General features: G+C 53.9%; 1 protein-coding gene and 1 long non-coding RNA gene across 9 annotated transcripts; one reads left to right on the forward strand and one right to left on the reverse strand.

Annotated features, from left to right (window-relative positions):
• The first annotated feature begins 1800 nt into the window (after window positions 1-1800).
• Window positions 1801-12637, forward strand: LOC139032885 (uncharacterized). 5 transcript variants are annotated; one of them, XR_011485525.1, is made up of 8 exons: window positions 1801-2025; window positions 2156-2190; window positions 3779-3817; window positions 3944-5075; window positions 5378-5612; window positions 5969-5995; window positions 6171-6230; window positions 12433-12637. It is a non-coding gene; the product is annotated as an uncharacterized lncRNA (long non-coding RNA). The 5 variants fall into 5 exon arrangements; XR_011485524.1 differs by lacking the exon at window positions 12433-12637 and adding an exon at window positions 10053-10142 and having other exon boundaries at window positions 1803-2025; XR_011485522.1 differs by lacking the exon at window positions 12433-12637 and adding an exon at window positions 6950-7735 and having other exon boundaries at window positions 1804-2025.
• On the reverse strand, window positions 10026-26988 carry ZSCAN10 (zinc finger and SCAN domain containing 10). 4 transcript variants are annotated; one of them, XM_070461248.1, is made up of 7 exons: window positions 26887-26988; window positions 20457-20722; window positions 14093-14637; window positions 13513-13780; window positions 13231-13295; window positions 12995-13052; window positions 10026-11823 (listed from the first exon to the last, which is right to left on the reverse strand). In XM_070461248.1, exons 3-7 carry the CDS (start codon window positions 14489-14491, stop codon window positions 10253-10255), a joined length of 2361 nt encoding a protein of 786 aa, XP_070317349.1. In that variant the 5' UTR covers window positions 14492-14637; window positions 20457-20722; window positions 26887-26988; the 3' UTR covers window positions 10026-10252. The 4 variants fall into 4 exon arrangements, with proteins under 4 accessions (XP_070317349.1, XP_070317346.1, XP_070317347.1 ...); XM_070461245.1 differs by having other exon boundaries at window positions 13222-13295; XM_070461246.1 differs by lacking the exons at window positions 20457-20722; window positions 26887-26988 and adding an exon at window positions 19829-20446 and having other exon boundaries at window positions 13222-13295.
• Between the last annotated feature and the right edge of the window lie 607 nt (window positions 26989-27595).

A 27595-nucleotide genomic window follows, 5' to 3' on the forward strand; every position in this document is an offset into this window, starting at 1 on the left:
CTGTCCCTCTGGGGCCCACACTGAGAGCCCCTTACAGAGCCTGGTTCCTCTGCAAGGATATTAGAGTCTTCCCCTAAATTCCTATGCTGAACTCCAAACCACCAGCACCTTGGAATGTCACCTTACCTGGAGGTGGGTCTTTTAGGGGAATCAAGTTAAAATGAGGTCTTCAGGGTGGGCCCTAAGTCTATTATGACTGGTGGCCTTACGAACATGGGGAATTAGGAGACAGATACTTGTCTAGGGTTGGCACCATGTAGACATGGAGACAGCTGTCTACACACCTAGGAGAGAAGCCTGGAACACGTGCTTCCCTCAGGGCTCTTGGAGGAACTAAAAGTTTAGTTGCTAAAAGTTTAGCAAGTGCTGACACCTTGATTTCACTTCTAGGCTCCACTGCATTGTGCGTACTTAGTCGCTCAGTCATGTCTGACTCTTGGCAACCCCATGATTGTAGCCCACCAGGCTCCTCTATTCATGGGGATTCTCCAGGCAAGAATACTGGAGTGGGTTGCCATTCCCTTCTCCAGAGGATCTGCCCAACCCAGGAACTGAACTCAAGTCTCTTGTATAGGCGGAAGCCACCGACTGCACCACCAGGGAATCCCAAGAATACTGGACCGGGTAGCCTATCCCTTCTCCAAGGAGTCTTCATGACCAAGGAATCCAACCTGGGTCTCGTGCATTGCAGGCAGATTCTTTACCAGCTGAGCTACCAGGGAAGCTCCTGTGGGTGGTTAGGGGTCCTCAACGGTCAGCCCAACTTACCTGCAGGCAGGTTTAGTTTTTCAGTTTCAATTATCAGCTGCTAGCATTTTCGGTGTGAATTAGTTACCAACGTTCCACAAGAACAGCTTTCCTGTATTAATCTAACATCTGGAATTTTAAGTTTTATTCAATTTTAATTAAACAGGCAAATACACTGGAGGATATTGTACTGAACACGGGGGTAGAAATCACTCCAGGGGGAGACTGGTTGGCCTTGCCCACAGTTGGCTCTAAGAGCTGTCTTTCCCCCACACAACACACACACACACACACACATACACACACACACACCCCGACAGACACACACACCCTGACACACACACAGTGAGCCTTGGATCCACCGGGAGAGAACAAACGTGTGTTGCTGAGACCCGGGTCTTGGTCTTTGTTATGGAGGCCCTGGGTCTCTAAGACAGATGCAAGGCCATGGCTGTGTTGGGCTGTGAGGGGTGTGGTCTCAGAGGGAGGCGGGCCAGGCTGTGAGAGTCAGGCCCTGTGGGGATGTCCAGGGCCAGGAAGACCCCACACCTGTAGCTTGGGATTGAAGGGCCCCCAATGGGGCTCGGGAGACCCTGGTCATTGGGGTCAGTTGGTCCGTAAGGCTCCCTTCAGACTCTCCTGGGCCCCATCCTGCGTGTCAGGCACACAGGCCCAGCCCCTGACCTGGGTGCCGGGGCCCCGGGGAGAGTCTCCACCTCAGGGCCCTTGCAGGTCCTTTGACTTCCTGAGGGCAGGGCGGCTACAGAAGCTTCTCTGGATGTGGAGTGGGGTGCAGACTGTTCGAGAGCCCTGGTCGCCTTCCCCTGTATCTTAACTCCCAGCTGGTTGACATCCTTTTCTGGAGCTCCGCAAGCTTCCTCAACGTGCTGTCCCAAGTCTGGACTTTCCCCGTCCCTCCCCACCCTCAGGTTGACGGGTGGGGCTGAGGCCCTAGCTGGGCTCAGAGATCCCTTCCCAGCTCAGGGAGGAGGGGCCTGAGCAAGGACCCTGAGTCTAAGGGACACGCTCTCCCTGCCCTGGCCCCTCAGAACTCTGTCACCCCATCTTGTCTTCCTTCTGTCTTGGTCCTGCTCTAGTTCTATTTCTGTCACACACACACAAACACAAACCCCCGCCCAGCCCACTTCCTCCGCTCTGTGATGGTTCCACCCTCCCCAGCCTCCCTCCTCTGTCCTGAAGGCACTGACTCTCAGGGGACGCTGAGTCTGGACGGCTCAGCAGTGGACTCCTAGCTGGGGCTCTGCCGCAGGGTCTCAGGTCAGGGGCTCCGGGGCGCCTGGGCTGAGGGAAGAGGGGAGACCTGCAGGCAGAACATGCTCCAGGGTGGTGGGCGAGCCTGCTTCCCCAGAACACTTTTCCTCACACCCTTCCTCCCACCCCATTGCAGTGGCCGAACCCTGGAGCAGCACGGCTTACGCCAGGGTGAGAGAGCGCAGGAGATGGGGGAAGGTTGGGCCCTGGCGTCTATTTCCCCTGTCCCCTCTTCCATCAGTGCATCCATCACCCCTGCTGACTGGGCCACTTGCACTTCTCTCTGTCCCTCCCTCCCTGGGCCGAAGTGGGGGACCCTCTGGGGAGACTTGGGCTTGAAGGCCTGTGACCCATGCAGCCGACAAGGTCCTCGCTCACAGCGATCCGGGGCGGAGGGGGTGCTCTGCAGACTCTAACCCGACATTCCGAACAGTTGCTGACACGGACCCTATACACGCCTGTTGCTCTCAGCCCTCTCCTTTATTTCTTTTGGAACGCTCTCAGCTGGACTTCAACTATTTATTTTCTCTCTACTTCTAAAAGGGTTTGTGCACAAAGATTTCTCTCTCTCTGTTTCGTTCTCTCTCGCTCTCTCTATTTTAACTTTTAATTTTGTGTGGGAATAGAGACGATTAACACAGTTGTGATAGTCTCAGGTGGACAGCGAAGGGACTCAGCCATACATACACATGTACCCATTCTCCCCCACGCTCCCCCCGTCCTAGAGCCCGTTCCTCACGCAGCAGGTCCCGGCTCTGGGGCGGCGCTCCTGCTGGAGGACAGGTTCGGCAGCAGCTCTGTGGAGGTCCCAGTGGGCCGTTCTGGGCTGAGAGGACTGAGGAACCAGAGTCGTGGGACAGAGGAGTCAGTTTAGGAATCAGAGTCGGCGTTCCGGTGAGGGAGCTGCACATGGAGGGTCTCCAGGGTCAGAGGAATCAGTCGTTCCTGGGGACCCTTTCTACAGCCTGGAAACCCGGGGGTAGAGGCACGTGGTGTTTTTCTGGAAACCAAAGGCATTGCTCTCAGGGCCTGGATCAGGAGCTGAAGACACGCTGAGCTCAGAGTCTATTCGTTCCCTTTGGGGTGCCCTCCGCCCTCTGTCCCACTCCCCAGTTCTGAGGGTGACCAGATGCTCAGGGGCTCTGGGCCATGGAACACCGGGATCTGGGAGTGGTCATCAGGGGTGACCCAGGCTGAGCGCTCAGGCCCAGTGAGAGGACAATGCGGGCAGCAGAGTGTTCCCAGGACCCGCGAGGTGTCTCCTTGCCCAGTCGTGTGTGATGCGGGGTTGACAGGATGGGCCACCGGACACTGGGTGTGCAGACAGGAGCCCTGCATGCGCTGTGAGCCGCACTGATCCCCCAGGGCCAGGAGGGCAGCGCGGACACTCCAGATTCCCGCCATTATGTGGAGTCTCGGGAGGATTCGGTGGGGCACCTCCCACCTCTGAGATGGAGTCAAGTGTCTGGAGGGGAAGGGGCTAGGGTCCGTGGGTCTGCAGGGTCAGTGGTCGGGAAGACGCCCAAGGGCCACTGTCACCGTCAGCGCCTGAGACAGGAGAAGACAGTGCCAGTTCCTCCCTGGTCAGCTTTCAGCGGGACCACGGAGGGCTGGGCATCTGGGAACCAGGTTGGCATCTGGGAACCTGGACCTGCCACTCCAGGGCAATCATCCTCCTTGTGTGAGTGTGTGAGTGTGTAACAGATCCGCAGTGGTTGGTGAGGTCTCATCAGCCTCGTTGTCGCTGTCATCTCCACAGGACTTCGAAGATCCCATCGATATCCTGCAAGGCAGAATGGTAAGAAGTTCATCCCCATGGATGGTTGGGAGGATTGGTAGCTGAACCTGAGGGTGTCCTGACCCACCTGGGACCCAGGAGGGAAAGGACCAGGCCTCTTCATCCCAACTCTGTCTCTCTTCACAGCACCAACTTGTCGACAACTTCTGTGAAACCCTTCTATGGAAATCTAAAGATGAGTTGGGTCAGTGAACTCCCCCGTCTCCAGTGTAAGTGGAGTGGGGTGGCTTTGTTGCAGGAAGAACTTTTCCAGCGCCTGAGAGTGGGCTCTTGTCTAACACTTGGAAATAATTGTCTGAGGAGATGACATGCTGACAAAGCAAGAGAGTTTATTGAGAAAGGGTGCCCGGGCAGAGAGCAGGAGGGTAAGGGAAGCCACGAGGACTGCTCTGCCTGCTGGCTCGCGGTCTTGGGCTTCATGGTGATGGGATTAGTTTCCGGGTTGTCTTTGGCCAGTCGGTCTGACTCGGGGGCCTTCCTGGCGGTGCACGGCTTGCTCAGCCAAGATGGATGCCAGCGAGGAGGATCCTGGGAGGTGGTCAGACACGTCGCATCTCCTTTTGACCTTTCCCCAACTCTTCCAGTTACTGGTGGCTTGTTAGTTGCCTGTTCCTCACTAGGACCTCCTGTCCTAAAATTACTCACGCAGATGGTTATAGTGGTGCCTGGCTGGGGTGCACAGTTTCAGCCAGAGTGCTCCCCTAACAATTTCATGATGATGGTGATGATGAAGGTGATAGCTCAGAGACCAGTCCTTACACTGCACAAAATTCACCTGTGTATCCAGTGACCGCCCAGGTGGGGGATACGGAGGCCCAGGGCTGCTGGGGAGGTGTGCAAGTCACAGGGCAGAACAACAGAACGGCAGTGTCAGACGCCTGGTCCCCAGCCACCGGGGGAAGAGGGGACGCCAATGAGCACAGACTCGGGCTTGGGATTGAGACTCAAAGTGAGAGAGGGCGGGGGAATTTTAAACTGAGTGATATTTTCCCAATGGGTCTGCTCGGATCTTACTGACTTGGAGGTGAGTTTGGGTCTTGCCCTTCCCATGAAGTTGAGTCCCCACGGTTGGGATCAGCCAGGGTACTGGGTCTGGACGTCTGTCTTCCTTCTGACTCCTCTGGACCTGTGGGAGGCCCAGTGGGGCCCACAGACCTCAGCTGCAAGCCCCGTGGGCAGTCTCCACATTCTCTTTCCCCAGAGCACATGCAGTGCAGATGTGGCTGACGCTGTGGATGCTCAAGTTAACAACAACTCCGTGAGTTTGAGCTGACATCTCAGTTCCTCTTGATTCCCTTCCCCACTGGTCTGTCTTGTCATTGGTCCTGCCACAAGTGCACAGAGCTCCCCGGAGTGGGGGTGGGGGAGCCCTGAGAGCTCCGGAGGGGCAGCCTTGGGGCATCAGCCTCCCCAATCAGTGCTCAGTGACCAGAGCCCTACTCCAGGGCAAGGGTCCTCCTTGGGTGTGTGAGTGTGTGTGTGTGTGTGTGTGTGTGTGTGTGTGAAACAGTTCTTAGTGGTTACAAGGTCAGGACTGACTTTCACTGTTTCCTCCACAAGGAGTCCCACATAACCTGGCTTCTCTCAGGGCCCAAATTGTAAGAAGCTCATCTCCACATATAGCTGGGGGCTTGGAGGCCTGGGTTGTGCTGGGTGAAGCTGAGAACATCTGGCTCACTTGGGACCCAGCAGGGAGAAGAACCGAGCTTCTTTTACTCAAGTCCCTCTCTGTTCACAACACCGCCGTGTGGATTATTTCTGCGATATGATGGGAAGTCAACCAGAAAAAGCACAGGTGGGTCAGTGTGGCCCACCCCCGAACCCTCCCCAGGTTGAGGGAGGTGGGGTGGGGTCACAGTCATGGTGATGATGAGGGTCACAGCTCAGCGCCCAGTCCTTACACTGGACAAACGCACACCTGTGTGGCAGGTGAGTGCACAGGAAGGGATACGGAGGCCCAGGGATGCTGAGGGAGGTGTCCGGACCACCGGGCAACAAGGGCAGGGCAGGGATGCCAGACGCATGGTCCCCAGGTTGAGGGTTAGTTATTGGGGTGACTGGACAGAGATGAGAACTAGCTGGGGCTTGGGGTTCAGGGTGAAAGTGAGAGAGGGTGGGGGTGTTTCAAACAGAGTGATTTTTTCCCAACAGATTGAGGCAGCCCTAGAAGAGATGGAAGTGAGTTTGGACCTTGCCCCCTGCTAAGGGTAGTCCTCAGAGTTGGATCAGCCAGGGTGTGGGGTCTGGGGCCCTGGCTCCCTTCAGACTCACCTGGATGCACGGGAGGCGGCAGTGGGGACCCCTGACCTCAGCAGCAAGGCAGGAGTGCAGACTGCACACTTCCTCTCCCCAGGAGGCACTCATGAGGGACATCCTTGAATTCATTGAAGAGCCCATTCAAGAGAACCTTCCAGTGAGTTGGAGCCACTGTCTCAGTGCCTTCCTTCCTCTCCCTCTGGCCTCTCTTGTCCTTGGTGCTTGCACGTGTGCACAGAGCTCCCTGGAGTGGGGGATGTAGGGGGTCCCTGAAATCTCAGGTGGTGCAGCCTTGCTGGCATCGGCCTCCCCGCTCAGCGCACGGGGGCCAGAGCCCTGGACTCAGCTTCCTGCCTGATGAGCCCCGTGGGCCTGGTGCTGGGTTCAGAGGCCAACCACCTACAGGCAGGTACAACCAAGCATCAGGGTTCGTTTGAGCTGACATCTCAGCTCCTCCTGATCCCCTTCCCCACTGGTCTGTCTTGTCGTTGGTCCTGCCACAAGTGCACAGAGCTCCCCGGAGCGGGGGTGGGGGAGCCCTGAGAGCTCCGGAGGGGCAGCCTTGGGGCATCAGCCTCCCCACTCAGTGCTCAGTGACCAGAGCCCTGCCTTCAGCTCCCTGCCTGGGAGCCCCGTGGGCCTCGCGCAGGGTTCAGAGGTCAGCCCACCTTCAGGTGCAATAAACCACCAGGGTTTATTATTTGAGGGGAACCAAGGGGCCAGGCTCAGGTTTTGGGAAAAGTCTTTGTGTCTGTGGAGCTGTTGGCAGGAAGGCAGGCAGTTTTCATTCATGGGCTTCTGGGTCCCAGAATCTCCTAAAGGTTGGGAGGCCTCGGCTCGGTCAGGACATTGCCCCATTGCCTCCCATCCCTGCAGGAATCCAGTCCCTTGCTTTGTGAAACACAGCAAGAGTTTCGTCGCAGAGTCTGTGAGCCCTCTGGCTCCTACAGTCCCCCAGGCCCGAACCAGCCCTTTGACTCCTCCACTTCAAGGAGTTGGTACGACTGGATACTTGAGCGATTTTATTATTTTAATTTTTTTTAGTTCTACTAGTTTATTGCTACCAACCCCTTTCCCTCTACCCTCGTGCACACGTGCTCAGTCATGTAACCCCATGGACTACAGCCCGCCAGGCTCCTTTGTCCATGGACGTTTCCATGCAAGAATACTGGAGTGGGTTGCCATTTCCTTCTCCAAGTGAGTTGCCATTTTCTTCTCCATACTTGAGCGATTTAAAGAGCCTCCTGCAGTAACTGCAGCAGACGTTTCGGAAAGCCCTGAACTGGATTAAGCGGATAGCACTGCCTGCCTACCAGGCTTGTGCAAAGCGGCTGAGGCCATCTGGAGGGTGTTGAAGGGTTTTTGTTCCTCTCTGGAGCAGTTCTTCAAGAGCCTCATCCAGGTCTAGAAGCCCCAAGGGGTCCCCAGGGAGCTTGGCCTCATCTAGAAGCCTCGATTTTCCCTTCTCACAGGGCATCTTCTGATGCACCCTTTACCCTCCTGCTCACCCTTGACCCATCCTCGTAGCCTGCCTCACCTCCTCCCCTTCACGGAGGGCCCCACCCAGCCTGTCTAACTCTCCCCGCCTGGATTCTCCTGAACCAGGTCTGACCTGCCTGCCACTGTAGTGCTGACCTCCTAATAAAAGTCATTTGACCGAAATGGAGCGTCTGTGGGGATGGGAGGCTGGGGGTCCGATGGCTACAGGCAGAGGTGGTGGGTCAGATGGACCCAGGTGGGGGTCCTGGTGCTGAGTGAACAACAAAAGCCACTGGACTCTCTGATCTGTAACTGGGAATGAAGGAGGAAACAGACAGAACAGACTCTGTCTTGAAGGCAGGACTCCATCTTGGGCCAGACTGAGCTGTGCCCAGTATCTATGCAAGCAACATAACAACTGGAAAGCCAGACCCTCCCCCCCTCCCCCATGGAAGAGCCCAGGACTCATACCTAGACTCTCCAGTCACCTAAAAGAATACCCTGATTATCTGTGTAACCAAATAGAATCATAAATTCTATTATGCTTATTGGGGTGTGACCACAGGCCTATTGATAATTGTCCACTGTTAACTGCCTGGGCTTAAGGCATATGGGTTTAAGGCATACGAATCGCAGGTTAACTTTGATTGTATCTTTCTTTTCCTTTGTTCAGACTAGTTTCAGAGAATTTGGGGAGGTGGGTTTGAGCACATACATTTAGGGTATATAAGGTTTTCACAAAAACTGGTCGGGGTCCTTGGCTAAGAGGAGACTCTACCTTGGGCCCGCCGGTGTATTAAGCTGCACTCCACTATCTGCATTGTCCTTCTGAGTAAGTTTGTTTCCCAGAACGCGTGTCTACAACAGGAACGCTGGTCGTGGACTGACTGGTGGAGAGGACTGGACCATCACACTCCTGGGGCTCAGGGAGCTTGGGGGAGGGGCTTTAACCCCTCTTGTCTTCTCCTGACCTCTCTCTCCTGGCCCTCAGTACCCCAGCTGGGGCCTCGGAAGCTCTTTGGTCTTTTTTCAAGATCAGAGCCCCAGGAGCCAGGGGAGGGGGAGGGAGGGCGCCCAAACCTGGGCCAGGAGGGAAAGCAGGGTAGGAGGGCGGGAGTGGGCCTCTGGGCCTGTGGCCCCCCTCACCTGGGCCTCAAGGCAGAGACTGGGGGGCCCAGGAGCAAGGCCTGAGGGCCAGCCTGGCTCACATCCCCCTCCCCCAGGACACTACCCCACCTCCCCAGCCCTGACTTCCTGCCTCAGGGAGGTACACACAGAGCAGCTTTCAGGGGTTCTCTTTAGCCCAGTCTTCCTCCCAACCCCAAAGGGCTGCACCCCCCAGGCTCAGAGCTCGCCCTCCCAGCTGTGCCCAGGAATCACCTCTACTTTCGCCAGATTCAGGGCTGGTTCTCCTTCAGCCACTTGAGCTCTGGTTGATGAGTTCACTTCCTTTCCACAAGTATTTGCTAAGGAACAGTTACTTGTCAGGTTGATGGAGGGGCAGTAATTTACCAGAAGTCATGCGATTTGAAATCTGTGCACCAGAGGAAGAGGCCAAAGTGCGCCTGATAGGCAGGAAGAAGGTGGGGAAACCTAGAGAGCAGCTTTGGGTTTTTAAGATTATGGGTGGTTGTGCTGTTCTGTGTTTAGTCCCTCAGTCATGTCTGACTCTTTGCGACCCCATGGACTGTAGCCTGCCAAGCCCCTCTGTCTATGGGGATTCTCCAGGCAAGAATAATGGAGTGGGTTGCCACGTTCTCCTCCAGGGGATCAAACCCAGGTCTCCTGCATGGCAGGTGGATTCTTCACCGCCTGAGCCATCAGGGAAGCCCAAGAATACTGGAGTGGGTAGCCTATCCCTTCTCCAGGGGGTCTTCCAGACCCAGGAATCCAACCCGGGTCTCCTGCATTGCAGGCAGATTCTTTACCAGCTGAGCTGCAAGGGAAGCCCCTATGCGTGGTTAGGGGTCCCCCAACAGTCAACCCAACTTACCTGCAGGCAGGCTTAGTTTTTCAGTTTGAATTAATCACCCGCTAAGTGCTAGCATTTTGTTTGAATTAGTTACCAACCTTCCACAAGAACAGGTTTCCTGTGTCAATCTAACATCTGGGGTTTTAACTTTTATTCAATTTTAATTAAACAGCCAAATACACTGGAGGATATTGTACTGAACATGGGGGTTAGTGGTGGACTCCAGAGGAGAAATCACTCCAGGGTGAGACTGGTTGGCTTTGCCCACAGTTGGCTCTAAGAGCTGTCTTCTCCCCCGCCAACGTGCACACACACACACACACACACCCTGACAGACATACACACAGTCACAGTGAGCCTTTTCTGGGGGGGAGGAACTCTCCCTGGATCTGCTTCCACCCAGCCTACTCTTGAAGGGGTGGGGGAAGCAGAGGGCGTCACCACAGACCCAGTGGAGAGGGTAACATGCGGCACTTAAGAAAAACATAAAGAGGGGCCATGTTCAGAAGGCTGTTTGTTTTACTCTAGGTATTTTAAAATACATTCCTGAGGTCTGGACGAGATGCTTCTGTGCAAGGGAAGAATTACCACACAGGGTCAGTGGAGCCGGATGGAGGTGACTGGGTGGGATGGGGTGGGGGTGGGGGGTGGGAGCAGGGCGCATGCGCGGCAGCCTGGGAGCAGCCCAGGGAGATGCGCCAGGATCGGCCTCGCCGAAGCGGAAGGAGCTAGTACAGAGTCTCTCGGGCGTGGGTTCTCAGGTGGCGCAGCAGGTGGGAGTTGCGGCTGAAGCTGCGGCCGCACTGTGCGCACGAGTAGGGCCGGGCCCCGGTGTGCACCAGCATGTGCCGCAGCAGGTTGCAGCTGCGGCTGAAGACCTTGCCACACTCCGGGCACTCCTGGGGGGGCTCCGCCGGCCCAGATGCGGCCTCATCCCCCGCCCCGGCGTGGGTGGCCAGGTGCCGCTGCAGGTGGGCGTTGCGCCGGAAGCTCCGGCCGCACTGCTCACAGCTGTAGGGCCGCTCGCCCGTGTGGCTCCGGCGGTGGCGGGCCAGGTTGGAGCTGTTTCGGAAGCGGTGCCCGCAGGTGTCGCAGACATGGGGTTTCTCCCCGGTGTGGATGCGCTGGTGGCGGGCCAGGTGGGCGCTCTGGCTGAAGCGCTCGCCGCACTCACTGCAGCGGCAGGGCTTCTCGCCGGTGTGGCTGCGCCGGTGGCGAGCGAGGTCCTGGGTCTGGCTGAAGCTCTTGCCACACTGAGCACAGTGGTGGGGCCTCGGGCCGCCGTGCGTCAGGAGGTGGCGGGCGAGGCCGGCGCGCCGCATGAAGCGCTTTCCGCAGTGCGGGCATCCGTAGGGCTTCTCGCCTGTGTGCACCCGCTGGTGACAGACCAGCTGGGAGCTCTGACTGAAGCTGCGGCCGCACACCTGGCAAGAGAAGGGCCGCTCGCCTGTGTGCACGCGCCAGTGGGCCCCCAGGTGCTCGCTGCGCCGGAAAGCCTTGCCGCACTCGCTGCACACATAGGGCCGGCGCTCGGGCCCGGGACGCAGGCTGCCCGAGCACTCGGAGCACTGGTGGCCGTTGTCCTTGGCGTGGATCCGCAGGTGGCGCTTGAGGCTGGAGCGGCGCTGGAAGGTCTGGCCGCAGTGGGAGCACAGGACCACGGTCAGCTCAGGGGGTGCTGGGGGCTTGGTCTCCGGGGTGCCGCTGGGGGGCTTCTGGTTCTGGGCGTGCGCCAGCAGGTGCTGCGTGAGGCGCGCGCGGCGCTGGAAGCCCTGGCCACACTCGGCGCACAGGAAGGCGGGCTCGGAGGAATGCGTCTGCAGGTGTTTGTTCAGGTGGGAGCTCTGGCGGAAGCGGTGGCCGCACAAGTGGCAGGTGTGCGGCCGCTCGTCTGTGTGCGTGCGCATGTGCAGCTTGAGGATGGAGCTGCGGCCGAAGCCCTTCCCGCAGCACAGGCACAAGAAGGACCGCGCGCCCGGGTGCGAATGCACCTGGTGCGCCTCCAGGCGGGCCAACTGCGGGAAGCTGACGCCACAGTCTGTGCAGATGAACTTGACCTCCGGCTCCGACTTGGGGACGCCTTCGGCTGCTTTGACCTTGAGAACGTCACTCCTGCCGGGAGGGGACATTTCTCCTCCGGGGCCGCTCGTCTCAGGGCCAGACCCTAGCGACTGGGCGTGGGGCTCTTCTGCCACCCCGGGGCTCTCTGCCTGAGCGTTTGCTGAGGCGGTCGAGGGCCAGGACACCCCTTTCGGCTCTTCTGCCTTAAACGCCTCTTCTAGGGTTCTGCCTCCAGTTCCTAAAAAAAGAAACAGAAAACAGGACAGGTCAGGCGTTCTCAGAGGGCCTTCTGGGTATCTCCAGAACCTCAATGCCGGGAAGTGCAAAGAAACCCATAATTCTGCAAAGTTTGTAGGTGGGCAGAGGGTGGGTAAAAAACCAAATAACATATAGTTTACCAGTTGTAAGGTGTATAATTCTGGCCCATTAGGCCTGTTTATAATGTCAGGCAACCACACCACTATGTCATTCTCCCAAACGGAGACCCATATCGGTTAGCAAGCCTTCACATGACCACTGATTTTATTTAATTAATTAAAATATTTATTTATGTATTTGGCTGTGCTGGGTCTTAATTGAGACACACAGAATCTTCATTGCAGCACATGAACTCTTATTAATAGTTGCCACCTTGTGGGATCTAGTTCCCTGACCCAGGCCCTCTGTATTGGGAGTGCAGAGTCTTAGCCAGTAGACCACCAGAGAAGTCCCTTATTTTATTTAACTTTAGCTGTTGTAATTAATTTTATTGAAGTATAGTTGATTTACAATTTTGTGTTAATTTCTGTTGTACAGCAAACTCGTTCAATTATATATATATATTCTTTTCTCTTCTGTTTTATTACAGGAGATCCAGTAGGACATTGCTGTTTCTCCATTCTATTAATATATGTAATAATTTGTATCTGCTAATCCCAAACTTGCAATCTACTCCTCCCTCCCCCTTGGCAACCACGAGACTGTTCTCTCTCTCTGTGTATTTCATAGATCAGTTGATATGTGTCATGGTTTAGATTCCACATATAAGTAATACCATATAGCATTTGCCATGACCACCTTTCTTTTTCTTGGCCGTGTCAAATAGCTTGTGGGATCTTAGTTCCTTGACAAGGAATTGAAGCAGGGCCCGTGGCAATGAAAGCCTGGAGTCCAAACCACTGGACCACCAGGGAATTCCTGACCACTTATTTTAAAAGCTCAGAGTTGGGGGGGGGGGGTTGATGCTTAGATGCAAAGAGCCTTAAAATTATATCTATATAGATACTGACATAACAATATAGGTCTATATCAATATATATCACCTTATCAAAATAGCTCATTTTTAGCCAAAGAGGCCAAAAAGTCAGGGGCCACCTTGGACATACAAAAAAGCCTTCAGTGGTCATAAACCCAGGAAAAAGCTGTCTCACCCAGAGGATGCACAGGCCAAGCCTTCTTTGCTGGGACGTCTTCAAAGGTCAGGGACTCCTGTGACAAAGGGATAGCAGAGATAGTCAGTGAGTGAGGAACGGGGCTCGGGGACCTAAGAGAGATGAAGAGCTCTCCAGGTTTAAATTAAGGAAGACAGAGGTGTGCTGAAACCACGGAGTTGGAGAACGTTCCAGGGCATGAGATAGACTAGAGTGAGGGGACCCACCCAGCTCACCAGCACTGCTGCCAACTCCTGGTCTCCCAAGTTCTCCTCCGGCCACAGCTCAGGGCCCTGGAGGGCTGACGGCAGTGAGGGAGAGAGAGAGAGAGCTGTGAGAAGGCAGTTCTACCGCCACGTGGCCTCAGGGTTGCGCACCCGTGGCCAGGGCCCTGGGACGCTCCTCCACTCCCATCAGCTAGGGAGGCCGCCCCCTTTCCCTCCCTGCCCCCAGCCACCTGGCCCCGCAGCTGCCCCCGCACCCCAGGCCTCCATCTCCCTAGGGCCCCGGCTCCTCACCGCTCTCTTGCAGGGCCTGCAAAGTCCTCTTGGGACCTGGGCTCAGTGGCTGCCTTGAACTCAGGGAACGTCTCCAGTCCCCCATCTCAGCAGGCTTGGAGGGCCCCGACTGGGACGGTGGGAGTACCTGCGATGGCTCCAGGGCTGGAAGCCCTTCTGAGGGCTCTTCCTTCTTGGGACTGTGGCTGGAGACTTGGAAAGAGCCCCCCTGTTCCTCCAAGGTGATGTCTGCATGGGGACAATTCTTGCCAGCATTAAAACTGAAATCCTGTTCAGAACACACCATGTCAGGGCACAGACAGGACAGTAATCCACGTCCTACTAACTCCCAAAGGCAGTGGCACAGTGTAAAGGTGACGGTCAGACAGAGAGGGAGGGAGTTAGGAGGTCAAGAAGGAACTGGCAGAGGAAGACAAGTGGGACCTTGGTCCCCCAACCAGGGATCGAACTCCCTGCTGTGGAAGCACAGAGTCTTAACCACTGGACCACCAGCAAAGTCTCAGCTCAGTGATTTCTTAACAGGGTGATAAAGTCTCTGCCCTTCCCGCTGCTGTCCAGCCCACCGGGCAGCCCCTCTTACCAGCGGCCCCACGTTGCTAGACTCCCTCCGGACACCCTCTAGCAGCAGTACCACCTCTTCACCATCCCTGAGCTGCTGGCCCTGCAGCCGGGCCAGGAGGTGTGGGGGCAGCACGCTCAGGAACTGCTCAAGCACCAGCAGCTCCAGGATCTGCTTCTTGGTGTGCAGAGCCGGCCGCAGCCAGTGGTTACAGAGCTCCCGGAGCCGGCTCAGGGACGCCCTCGGCCCCATGTCCTCCTGGTACTGGAAGCACCTGAAGAGCTGATGAGCCACCTCGGGCCGGGGCCTGGCCGCTGGCTGCCCGGGGTCCTCCTGGATGGCAGCCTCCTCCTCTTCTTCCAGCTTGACTGCTCCGAGCTGCTCCGGCTCCCCCGCAGCTGGGCCGGGTTCTGCAAGCATCCTTCACCTTGGGGACTCCTCACCACGGTGGCTCTCGTGTTCAAGTCTCTCCCTCCCAGCTCCCACACCCAGGGTGTTAAGGGGTGCCTGCAGGTGTGGTCTCCAGAGGAATCTCTTCTTGAACGGGTCACAGGTCGTGCCTCAGCCTGACCAAACAAGGCAGAAAAATCGAATTGCTCAGTACTATCCATTCCTTCCTGAAGCACTTAGAACTTTACCTCGGTTTGCCCCAGGGACCAAAGTTGGCAACCCCGAAACAGGACAGTCTGACTGTCCCTGCCTCTTGATATGGTGCCGCAGGGAGTACCTGGCACCACTGAAGAGGGAGTCTTTGCCAAAAATGTTCCATCACAATCCAATCCAGCCTTTAGACCCAACTTCCGGTTAAAGGGCATTGCAGGGAATAAGAACAAGTTGGCGGAAAGGCTAAGTGGGATAGTGTTCAAAGGTACAAACTTGGGGAGGGAGGAGGAGAAATAAATAAATAAATAAATAAAGGTACAAACTTGTAACGTGTAGTAAATAAGCCATAGCGATCTAATGCACAGTATAGTGAGAGGGTAACAGGCAGGAAGGCCAGGGGTCTCCAAACAGAGGAAATAGGCTGCAAATGTCAGACATTTTTATCTTTCTTAAGCGGCAGCTGGAAACAAACTGACGATATTTTTTTTTTCCTTCTCTATACAAATTTAAAAGGAGGTTCCTCTTAAAATGCTCTGTTGCCATCACACCTGGTTTCACCTGAAGCTAACTATTCTCAAACTTATTTGAGAGCTATTATTATTGGATCTCATCTCTGGCCCCGGATTAAATTCGTCTCTTCCGGAGGCCAAAAATCCCGGCATCTTATCATTCAGCAACAACCTTTCGATAGCAAACACAGATAATAATGTTGTACTGTAATACATTATGTAATATGACACACATTGCTACATCACAGTCATTATAATATATAAATGAAATGCTGTTTAAAGTTACTCAATGTTACATGTCACATTTATAAAACAGGGCCTTCCCTGGTCTAGGAACTAAGAGCCCATAGGCCACACAGCAACTAAGTATCCCGACTCCACAGCTAGAGAGAAGCTCGCGCTCAGCAACTACTGAGCCCATGTGCCGCTACTAAGACCCAACACAGCCAAAAATAAATAAATAAAATATTTTAAAAACAATTATAAAACAAACAAGTCAAATGATCCATTGAGTAAATGACCAAACAGGTCCGAAAGACCGGACATGCCCAGAAACAACTGGTCCAAGTTTTTCTAAGTCTGTTATAAAAAAATAAGTGCCTGTAGGCACATTGCTGTAGAGAAGACTAACAGCTGATGTAAGGAAATGTGTGAATCTTGACTGGATCCTGACCTTTAAGAAAGGGGGTGGTGGTGCTAAAAGTTATTCTGGGGAAATAGTTGGGGAAGTTTGAATCTGGTGGAGCCCTGGGGGACAAGGGAAATGACTAGCAACTTTTGAGATGGGATTCCAGCCTTGCGCTATGTTGGAAGTGTCTTCATTCTTAGAAATTGTTAAGAATTTGGAAGTGAAGAGGCATGTGGTTTCAGCCACACTTATGGATCAACAAGGCAAAAGTGGCAAAATTATAGCAATTGTCGAATCCGGGAGGTGGGTGTCTGGATGTTCATTGCATTGCTCTTTCAACTTCACTGGAAGTTTGAGAATTTTAAAGATAAAAGGGTGAGCAGTGGGTGTAGTTCACATATATGATCACTCCTTAACCAGATGTCCCGATTCTCACTTTCTGGTGCTGGAGGTGGCTCTCAGTGGTCAAGGCCAAGGTCACCCAGCTGACCAGGGCAGGGCTGAGCTCCCACCTAGTGTCCCAGTCTCCTTCCCTGGGTTCCATCCTAGGAGACAGGCCAGGATGAGCCAGGGAGATGGGGTTGGTGGGTGGGTTTCCACATGAGAGACTAAGCTGACTGCCCGCAGAGGTTTGTGACACATGTGTCCCCAAGGCAGGCCAAAGCAGAGAGGCATCCAGTGGGTGCAGCCTGTGGAGCTGGGTGATGAGTGGGAGGCGCAGACGTTTCCCTTTCTTCCCTAGTTTTTTTTTTTTTTTTAAATCCTGGGTTCTTCCTTTGTCCACTGAGAAGTATCCATCACAATACCTCTGTGAGTCTAGCTAACAACAACAAAAAAAAGTGCTTCTAACTTGGCAACAGCAGGCACTGGTTCTGTAAGACTCTTCCTTCCTTTGGGGCTAGTGGAGACCTACCTAGGGGGAGCTGACCCAAGTTCAGCCCCACCCCCAGAGGACTCAGTTCAGTCCTTCAGCACTACGCTTCCAGGAGGCTTACACTTCCAAACAAGCTTGTTCTTTTGTTCCAGAGCTTTGAGGCACTTTTATTTTATGTTTTGGCTCAGCCACATGGCTTGCAGGAACCTAGTTTCCTGACCAGGGATTGAACCTGCGCCCTTGGCAGTGAAAACGTGGAATCCTAAGTCACTGGACCACCCTGGAACTCCTGAGTCACTTTTATATTTCAATCCAGGCAGGGATTACTTTATGGATATGGAAACCCAAGTTCCAACATCTCTGTGCCCTCCCTGTTTTCCAGCCTCAGGGCTGCGAAAGAACCTTTTCCCGTTCCCCTACCCTCACATGAACATCCAAGGCAGAGAGTTGGGCAGAAGCCCTCCTGCATCACTTCCCACCAGGTAAAGGAAGCAGAGCGGTGCCCCCACCTGCAGACAGTACACGCTGGGCACACGTCTGGGTGCTGGCTGTTTTTACTATTGAGTAAAAACACAAACAACCATGGCTAACAGCTCATCCTATCATGACCATGTTACAGCCCAGGACACCTGGACACAGACGTACAGACATTCTTTCAAGAAGGCAACCCAGCCTTGGTGACGGAGACAGAGAGAGGTCGGCCTGGCCAAGAGCTTTGATAGTTTAAGCCTTCTTCATTAGGGGCTGAGGGATCTCTGAACCTCCTTTTCTGGTGGGATGAGTCGGGGCTGAATGTGGTTAAAGAGCACAGGAAACTGAGCCTAGCACTTCCCAGCTCAGAGGAGAGGGTCATGATGCTAAAGCACAGACCCAGGCCTGTATCCTGGCCACCTGACCAGCCCCCAAGCCTCAGCCTCCCTCCACCCCCTCCAGCATCTTCCCAGCTTCCCTTCCTCTCCCTCATCTTACCCACTCCTTCCTGCCACTCTCCAGGCTCCCTCAACCACTCCAGAATCTCCCAGCTTTCCCCACTTCCATCCTCTCCCCCAGAGCCTTGTTCAACCTCCGTTCTTTCCTGCACATTGGCACACAGGTTCCTTCCACTCACTGACACCTCTCTTCTGGGATGCCACATATACCGCCCACCTATCTACCTTGCAGTTGTAATTATTAGGAAGGCATGCAAACATGTCTGGGGCAGAAGAGGTCTTTACCTTTCAAGAAAATGGGTTTTTGTTTTCTTATGTTTTGGTAGCGTGAGCAAAAAAGTGGTACAGAACCTGTCACATGTGATCAGGAACGCAGTATTAACAGATGGCGTGTACCGAGAGCTTCTCCGCATGGGTTCTCTGCTTAGGGTGGCTTCATCTCACTCCATCCCAAGTGGTAAACTATAATTTCTCCATTTGACAGGTGCAAAGACCACACTCCGGGAGGATGGGTGACTTGCTCAAGGTCACACCAGGGAAAGCGAAGATTTGCTTTAAGAAGAGAACACTGATCTTACGGTGCAAAAGCTTAGAAACAGAAAAGGACCCAATTCCCCTCCTGTCGTGTGCAATCTGCCTAGCCTTAATCAGAATATTACAGCACAAATCTGAAAAACTAAGGGCATTCAAATTTCCAACTCTCAGGGCTAAACTCAAGGGATGCCACAAGCTTCAGGTGAGGTCTCACCAAAAGGTTTGAATGAGATGGAATTCCAGGGACTTTGGCCTGAAGAGTCTCTCCCGCCCCCAAGTCTGCAGGACAAAAGCTCTGTGAATATGCGCATCTGTGGGGGGTGAGCTGGGTTGCTGGAGGCTGGGTGTGGGGCTCTTCAGCCATCCTCCGGTATCTGACCAACTTAACTTGGAGCCTAGAGTGGCGAAGAGGCTTAAGGTAGACCAACTCGGGTGGAGGTGCAGTCACAAGACCCACCCAGACAATGGGGGTGCCCAGAGCCGGGGTCCTTGGCCAGCAACTTTCCCTTGCTCCCTGGATCGCTCGTCTTTATTGACTGCGCTCCCCTCTAGTGCTGAGCTGAGCTGAGTCAAGGAGCCCGGTCAGTCCACCTGAGGGAACGTGGAGCATGCCTTCCGCTCCCCAGAAGGCATAGCAAGCCCACGTCACAGGAAGTCCTGCGACCCTCCGAAATGCCCCCACTGACACAGGCCACACGGTCTTCCCAGCCCTGGACTCCCCAGCACTGGGCTCCCCAGCACAGACCAACCACATCCTCCCAAGACTCTTCCAGCACTCTAATGTCTCACCCCACCACCCCTCCAGAGGCCTGGAGCCCTCTTTCTTTCTCCAAGCTACAAGGAACCCGTTAAATCTGTCCTTGGCAGCTTGCACCCCAGGCCTCCCTGCAACTCACCACTCGTGGGGGTGTTCTCTGTGGGCCCCTAGGGCCAGAGTCAGCCTCGGCCAACCTGGAGGACTCCGGGAAAATGGAACAGGAAGTTCCCTGCCCCAATCCCATCCAGGTGGTGAGGGGGGCTTCCTTGAGTTAACCCTTAACCTCCCAGTTTGGGAGCGGGGTGGGGAAAGGGCGGGGCCAGGGAAATAGACAAAGCAACCAGTTAGGATTCCAGCCCTGGCCTGCATTTGAGAGTCTAACTACCCCTCCAAGTAACGGCTGAACCCCACTAGTCAGGACTGGCTCTGTGCCCCTTGAGGGTCTGTCAGCCTGTATGTTTGGTGGGGGACAAGAGCTGCCATTTAAAAATGCTTGCTGGGGTTTCCGTGGCAGTCCAGTGGTTAAGACCATGTGCTTCCACTGCAGGTGGGGCAGGTTCAAGCCTTAGTCTGGGAGGTTCCCCTTATCTCCAGGTATGGCCAGGAAAAAAAGCCTGCTGTGTGCGTGGTTCTTTGGTCGGCATTTCATTCATGCAGCAAATATTTGCCAAAGACCTGCTGTGGGTGTTGAGGATACTGAGCTAAATGTGAGGGACAGTTCCAGATTTCAGGGGGTTTACGTGCCAGGGCACAGGAGCAAACCATAGGTACTAAGAAGAAAACAGAGCAGGACCATGTATTGGGGAAGAGAGGTCATAGGTGGATATTGCCACCTAAAACTCTCCCAAGAATCTTTAGGGTTGGCTTCTGTCCCCTCTTTATCAGTGACTAAGTGGGGCTCCCAGGAGCGCAAGTGGCCTCACCAACAGCCTTGAGTCCAACTCCAAAGTCAAGCCTTTCCCTTTGCTCTAGAGGGCCTTTTCCTTGGCGGGTCACGTCCTTGGCCCCAGCGGGACGGGCGCCCCCCTCTGGGGAGTCCGCGGTGTCCGGCTGGGCGTTCAGGGCGCCTCCTGTTTTGGGGGTGCTGGGCCACGTTCTCAGTGGCCGACGCTGCGCTCGCTCTGGTTCCCCGGGTCGGGTCTAGTCTCCTGCACTTGCCAGCACCTGGACTTCGTTCCTTTAACTGTCTAGTGTGGATCTCACAGGACGGCGGGCGGTATCCCTTCTCTGCTCCGCGCCTAGCGCCTGGCACATGTGAGGATGGACGGAATGCCTGAGGAACGGCCGGGCAGAGCCCCCGGTCCTGCTATGTTTACTGGCACCGCGCACCTGGCGCCCCGCGAGGCTAACTCCTCGCCCTCGCGGGTGGGCGGGGCCGTGAACCTCACCCGGGGCGGGACTCTGAAAACCCACCCCGGACGTGAAAGGAGGCCCCGCCCCTGGGCGTGGCCGGGGCGGTGGGGCGGAGGTGGGTCCTGCACCCCTCCACCTCGGCCGGGCCGCCACGCCCCCACCCGGCCCCGCCGCCCCGGCCCCGCCTCTAGGACCGACCCGCGCGCCTAGCGCTGTGGCCCTCGCTGACTAGGCCAGGTCCGAGCCCTGCGACCGGGAGCAGCGGGCCCCGTCCGGACGCGATGGGGCAGAGGTGCAGGAAGGACGTGGCCTCCTCGGGTAACGATCCCACGTGGTGGTCTCCGTGCCTGGAGCCTGGGTGAGAACCTCGGGGAACTGGCCGGGAGCGCAGAGGCCAGACTCGGTGGTCGCTGCTGACAGTGACTTCCAGGCGTCCGACTCAGGTGCACACCTTCCCTGGAAATCTGTCAGAAAAGCAGAAATCGAGTTGACCCAACCACCAGAAACAGCGTCCCAGCAGCAAGGCAAGTGAGACAAGATCAACACTAGCTTTTGGCCTCCTCCACCCCTAACTCGCCGCCCAGGGATGAGCTCTGGCTAATATCCGTGCTCCTGGCCCACCTCGCGCGCGCGTCATTCATTCGGGAAAAATTTGCTTCTCTGAGTGCGTCCTGGCACCCAGGGACCCACTGCTGAATACAGACACGAGTGCTGCCCCCTTGAGGCTTACAATCCGGGCAGGACCAGATCACTGAGGCCAGGATTCCTTTTGACTTCTATTAGTTCAAATTACTTTGCAGGAAAAAAATGGGGGGGTGGGGTGGTGTGTGTGTGCTTAGGGGAACTCCCTGGCTGTCCAGTGATTAAAACTCGGCTTTCACTGCGGGGCGGAAATTCAGTCCCCAGTGGGGGAACTAAGATGCCGCAAGCCAAAAAAAAAAGAGGCTTAATGCACATTTAAGTCCCTTCAAATTCGTCCTCATCTTTGAAAATACACTCTCCTGTCCCAGAATGTTAGCCGCTAAGAGAGGAAAACTCTTGTGAAGTTGCTGGCTTGTTACTTTACTCCGTTTAGTAAATAATAACCGCATCCCGAAAGGATTTTTAATATACGTCTACCTGTTTAGTGTATATATCACTATCTTCTAAACGTATCTTGAAAGTGAACACAAACTATTCTAGTTGTTACCTTAGATTTTGGGGGAAAGTAAATGGTGTCTAAAAACAAACAAAACACAAGCCCCAACTTATCATTTATTTATAAAATATGAAAAAAAAAAAGACTAGCATTATCCAGGCCAGGAAAAGTCCTTGAAAATACTGACTGATGCGGTCTTCATCTTTTCTGTTATCTCTTCAGAGATTGCAAAAGAAAAACAAATTTCTTATATTTTCAGTTTCCATAGGATTCCTCCATTTAGAATAATTCAGGGCAAAAGGAGAAAATCCTTCTCCAGCTCTGGGAAGAGCTACTGTTAAAAACACTATGATCCCTTGATTAGGCTCTGGCTTATCCAGGGGCTTAAGCTTCCCTTGTGGTTCAGCTGGTAAAGAATCCACCTGCAATGCAGGAGACGTGGGTTTGATCCCTAGGCTGAGAAGATCCCCTGAAGAAGGGAAAGGTTACCCACTCCAGTATTCTGGCTTGGAGAATTCCATGGCCTGTATGGGGTCACAAAGAGTAGTGACACTCACTATCCAGTGGCTTAAGTACATTTCTAAAGTGCATTAGTAACATCTTAGCATTTTCCTCTGGGCAGCTGCGATCTTGAAGGAGTAATTAGGAATGTTTAAGGCACAGTCAGACCCCTCACTAAGGACCAGCCCTGGGACAAAGGCACTGGGCATTCTGATGAGAGCAGGAGTGAGCACTGCCTGTTCAGGTCTGTCTTGAGTGTCTGTAAACTAAAGCTGTCCCCCAGGCTTTTCAGCTTGTGTCTTTGGCAGGAGCCAGCCGTTGGCTCTGCGAGCTCCAGCTGCAGTCAGCTCTGCCAATTGCTGCCGTGTGACTTGGGCAGGTCATTTAATTGCATCCCTTCACTGTGCTGCTCAAAGCTCTTCTGTGGCTTTCTGTGGCACTCAGAACTAAGTCCAGACACCTCAGCCTGGGGTTCAGCCCAAAGCCCCTTCCTGCCCGGATCTCATCTTCTGTCCTCTTCTCCTTTGCCTTTCAGCTTCTGAACATGCCAAACTGATCCCACCTCACTACCCTGGCCTCATTATTTTTATATATATATAAGAAATTTTGAGATACATCCTTTTATTTATTCTGGCCGCGCTGGGTCTTCCTCGTGGCATTCGGACTTCTTTTGTTGGGGCACACCAGCTCTTGAGAGGGGAGGGGGTGGGGAGGGGAGCAGTGCTCAGCAGGGCAGGCTCAGTTGCCCTAGGGCATGTGGAATCTTAGTTTCCTCACCAGGGATTAAACTCCACATCCCCTGCATTGGAAGGTGGATTCTTAACGACTTGGACCAGCAGGGAAGTCCTCCTCTTCATCCTTTTTTTTTTTTTTTTTAATGAGTTGGTTTAATTTCAGGTGGTACAGAAATCAGGACAGAACAAAGACTTTAGAACACACTTTGGCAGGAATCTGAGCTAGGTTTACTATGATCTCACAGCTAAAGCAGAAAAAACAGAGACGAACCAAAGAGAAGGTGAGCCACTGTATGATTTATTTATTTTTAACAAAAGTATTCTCTTAAAGGTACAATAAGTTCCAAGACAACACTTCATCCTAGCTACGTGTGTATTAGTCGCTCAGTCGTGTCCAACACTGCAACCCCATAGACTGTAGCCTGCCAGGCTCCTCTGTCCATGGAGTTTTTCAGGCAAGAATATTGGAGTGGGTAGCCATCCCCTTCTCCAGGGAATCTTCCTGACCCAGGGATCAAACCTTGGCCTTCTGTATTGCAGGCAGATTCTTTACCATCTGACCCACCAGGGAAGTCCCTTCATTCTAGGTGGTGACAGATGTCATGGCAGGGAATCCAGATGTTTAAATGTGCATGGGATTAAGGATCATCATTGCCTCAGACACTACTTTTTCCCAGATTTCCAAATTCTACCTGTGACCAGGGGGCCCTTAGCTTTTAGCTTCTCAAGTTTCTTCTGCTTTTTCTGTATCAGTCTGAATGCTTTATTTTCCTCATCTATCTTCTTGACTTGCCTTTGTGGCTGCTACCCCTCCCCAATTTTATTTTAATTAATTAATTAATTTAGACCACAACATGCAGCTTGTGGGATCTTAGTTCCTTGACCAGGGATTGAACCTGTGCCCCCTGCAATGGAAGCATGGAGCCTTAGCTATCTCATCAGTCCCCAAGTTCCATAGGGCTGATAGCCTGAACATTGCTTACATCTGTGTTTCTCTACCTCCATGCCACTACCAAGTCCAGGTCACCATCATCTCTTGCCTGGATCATAGCAATGGCCAAACTGGCTTCTTTTCATTCACTTCCTTTTTTCGTCTCCCCCCACCCCATACACTGCACAGCATGTGGGATCTTAGTTCCCCAACCAAACCCTCACCCCCTGCACTGGAAGTGCAATCTTAACCACTGAACCACCAAGTCCCCTTCCTTTTTTCTTTCAAAGTGAACTTTTAGATGAACTGCACAAACATGTGCGCAAACACAAAATGAAGCACGTGATGAAATTCCACCAACTGCAAACAGCCCTTGAACCAGCATCCCAATCAAATCAGAATTCATTGGCACTCTACTCTGGTGCCCCCTTGTGGTCAGTTCCCTTCCCCCATAATCTCGACCTTGACTTCCAATCACAGCAGATTTGTTTGGTCTGTTCTGGAACTCCGTGTAAATGAAGTCACGTAAGAGGAACTCTCCTCTGACCTTACTCCACAGTGGGGGACTCATCCACGCGTTGCTGATTCCCTGACGATATCCCCCCGCCGTGGTGTTTATTCATTCTGTCGCTACGCGAGGGGAGAGGGTGTTCAGTTTGGAGCCACACTTAATAGTTCTTGTAGGTCTCTGGGAACCATACAGGTGTGTGACTGTGGGGCGTGTGCCCAGGAGGGAGTCGCTGTGTCACAGGATCTGTGGATGTTCAGGTTCAGGAGGACCTGTTCCACCTGTGCAGGGAGCTGGTACTGTGTCCTCTCCTGCTGTCTGCAGATTCATCTTTTGCATTTCTCCTCCCAGTCCTAGGACCAGCCATTTCTCCAAGAAGCCCTGACTCCTATCATTACTGATTCTTTTCACATCATAAAGCATTCACAAAAATAGGATTTTTAAAAGGAGAAATAAAACTAATGGAAGTTCTACATTTCTTTTCACATCCAGTCAAGTTTTAAAAAAAAGAAATAGAAGAGATATTTGTGAAAGCACACGACACGTAGAGGAGGGAGTCTGCCAGCTGAGGGTATGGGGCAGAGACTGCATGCAGCAGGATAAAGGGCTGGAAACATTAGCTGAAAAGGACATCAAGGGCGGGCGTCTGCGTGCCATTGTCATCTGCTCCCAGGAGTGGCCTCCAGGAAGATCCTCTGATGCGTAGCCAGTCACAACGCCTCCTAAGTGCCCCCATCCCTGCTTCAGTGTCTGTCACTTTTGTGAGTGAATGTGGGCTGAAACTCTACCCAAGACTGGGGGACACTTTAGGATATCTGACAGCAGGAGGTAGCCACAGCAACAGCGAAGGGTATTTGGGGATAATGACAGTGACCTGGTTTCCTAAAAATGCAGCATCTTCTAAGGAGAAAGTAAGTTAATTTACTTTAACATCTACCCACAAAGAGCCAGGTGGAGTGACTAGTGAGCTCAGTCTCAGTAGACAGTCCCCTTCCTACCTATACTGTAAGCTGTCTTTAGCGCCCAGGTAGAGACAATGTTCTGGAAGGTGGGATGTGGGTGTTTGGGAAACATCCAGTCAACTCTACTTTTCTGGGGGCTTTTCTGGCCCTGTTGTTCATGCGTTGTCTGGCTGAAGCTGAAGCTGCCAGACTTGACAATCATGGTAAGAAATGCTTGGAGCTGCTGCCTAAGGGAGGAACCTCCTTGTCCTCCTGGAGCTTGCCCGGGGCAGGAGAGGGCCACATGTGCCAACTGTGATGGGCAGGCTTCTGAGCCAGCATCACAGCTAAGATCCAGGAGCCAGGTTTGGGGTTGGCAGTCTCTCTGCCTGCCTTGTTTGCAAGATCAGAGGTTAGGGCTTCCTTGGTGTTCCCATGGTTAAGAATCCATTTTGCAGTGCAGGGGACACGGGTTCAACCCCTGGTCCAGGGAGATCCACAAGCCTCAGGGCTAAGCCCAGTGCCACAACTACTGAGCCCATATGCAGCAGCTACCGAAGCCCACAAGCCCTAGAGCCCATGCTCCATAAGAAAAGCCACCGCAATGAGAAACCCACACACCACAACTAGGGAGTAGCCCCCGCTCTCTACAACTGGAGAAAGCCCCTGCACAGCAAGGAAGACCCAGCACAGCCAATACTAAAGTTTTTTTTTTAATACTAAAGTATTTTAAAAAAACAGATGTTAGTCTGTTCACTCCCTGGAAAGAAGCAAAGGTTCCACCATAAGAGCTGCTGGGTAGTTTCAGTTGCTGCAAGGCCAGGGCATCAAGGAGTGGGTGGTGAGTAGACTGTGATGAAGCCACACAACAGAATGCGCCAGTTACAAAACAGCAAGGCACTGCTTGAGAACGGCAGAACTCCTGACACATAACCATCTGTCCAAATCTGCACCAAGACTTAACTGAACTCTAGCATGGCTTCCAGAAGCATAAGGCTATGATGACTGCAGCCCCCCTTTCAAATGCCTGCCAGAGAAAGCTCCATGCTGTAGAATTTACTATTTGTTCGAGCCAACACCTGATGATGGGCCCCTCACCTCACTTTCTTAGAGCATTTACTAAACAAGGCTTATAATGTGAACATATGTCTCTTTCAACCCAGAAGCATCCCTCACAACCCTGAGAGTCATATACCTTTGAAATGTATGCATCAGAGAGAACAGGGCCTGTCTCCCTTCCCCGTGGGAGGATGGACTCCGGACTCCCACATCTGCCAGCTGGCAGACACACACACCCCCAACTGCATCTTCACTGACCGGCTCTTTGTGATTTTTCACTTTTCTGACTCTACTGACCTCCCCCCCATACCCCAATTCTCCCTTTGAAACACTCGATCACCTCTGCACATAGGATGGAGCTCAGCTGTTTGCCCTGCTGTCTGTAGATAACGCATAAAACCTGTTTTCACCACTTACTAATGTTTGGTTGTGTTTGACAGACTGCACGCTTTGCTTTCTCTCTGTTTTTCATACTGAACATCTCTAAGATATGTGTCACCTACGTAGAGGGGGCAAGTCAGCAGCATACATTCTCATTATTGGAACAAAACCCATCAGACGTGGAGGGGAGGAGATCCGTGACCCGGGAGGCTGGACTGAGCGCTGGGCGGGAATTCGCGCTCTCGGGCAGAGGGCCCTCGCTCAGCCAGCCCCATTCTCCCCACGGGGAACGCGAGGGCTCCCGGCCGTCCGCCCCTCGGTCCTTACCGCCCCAGTTGCCCCCCTGCCCCTAGTCCCCAGGCGGGCTCCACGAGAGACCCAGGAAAACCGGAAGTTGAAATGGGCAGCCGGACGGGAAACGCGGGCACAACTAACCTAGGTCAGGTAGCAACAGGATAACCCTCCAGCCCCGGCACGGCCGCCTTCGGGGGCGCGGACGAGAGCGCGCAGGTAAGGGCGATCAGGGTGCGCTCTGTGGGCGGGACCATGCGGAAGACAGCCAATTACAGTGTCTCCCGCGGGGCGGGGCGGGGCAGAATCGTTGCCTGAGCGACGCGATCCCCGCTTCGGTATTCCGCTGGCAGCGAAGCTGGATTGCGCCGATTTGTGCGCGTTTTGGGCCTCGCGTGGCTCCGACCGCGTCCTCCAGCGGCCACCTCGCAGCCAGGGGATGGAGTCGCAGGTTCCCTCTACGCCTCCGGGGGTCAGCGGACCGCCGGCCGCCTGAAAACTCACGACCTGGTCTCCAGCTACCCTGAGAGTTCTTATTTTTCTTCTTAAAACTTTTTTTTTCTTCAATTTATGGCTCCACCTACCTAACACTTATCCGTTCAGTTCAGCCGCTCAGTAGTGTCCGACTCTTTGCGGCCCCAGGGACTGCAGCACGCCCGACTTCCCTGTCCTTCACCAACTCCCAGAGCTTGCTCAAACTCGTTTCCATCTAGTCGGTGATGCCATCCAACCGTCTGATCCTCTGACGTCCCCTTCTCCGCCTGCCTTCCGTCTTTCCCAGCATTAGGGTCTTTTCCAATAAGTCAGTTCTTCGCATCTGGTGGCCAAAGTATTGGGTTCAGCTTCAGCATTA

The sequence above is a fragment of the Odocoileus virginianus genome, chromosome 33, assembly GCF_023699985.2.
Source record: "Odocoileus virginianus isolate 20LAN1187 ecotype Illinois chromosome 33, Ovbor_1.2, whole genome shotgun sequence".
NCBI lineage: Eukaryota > Metazoa > Chordata > Mammalia > Artiodactyla > Cervidae > Odocoileus > Odocoileus virginianus.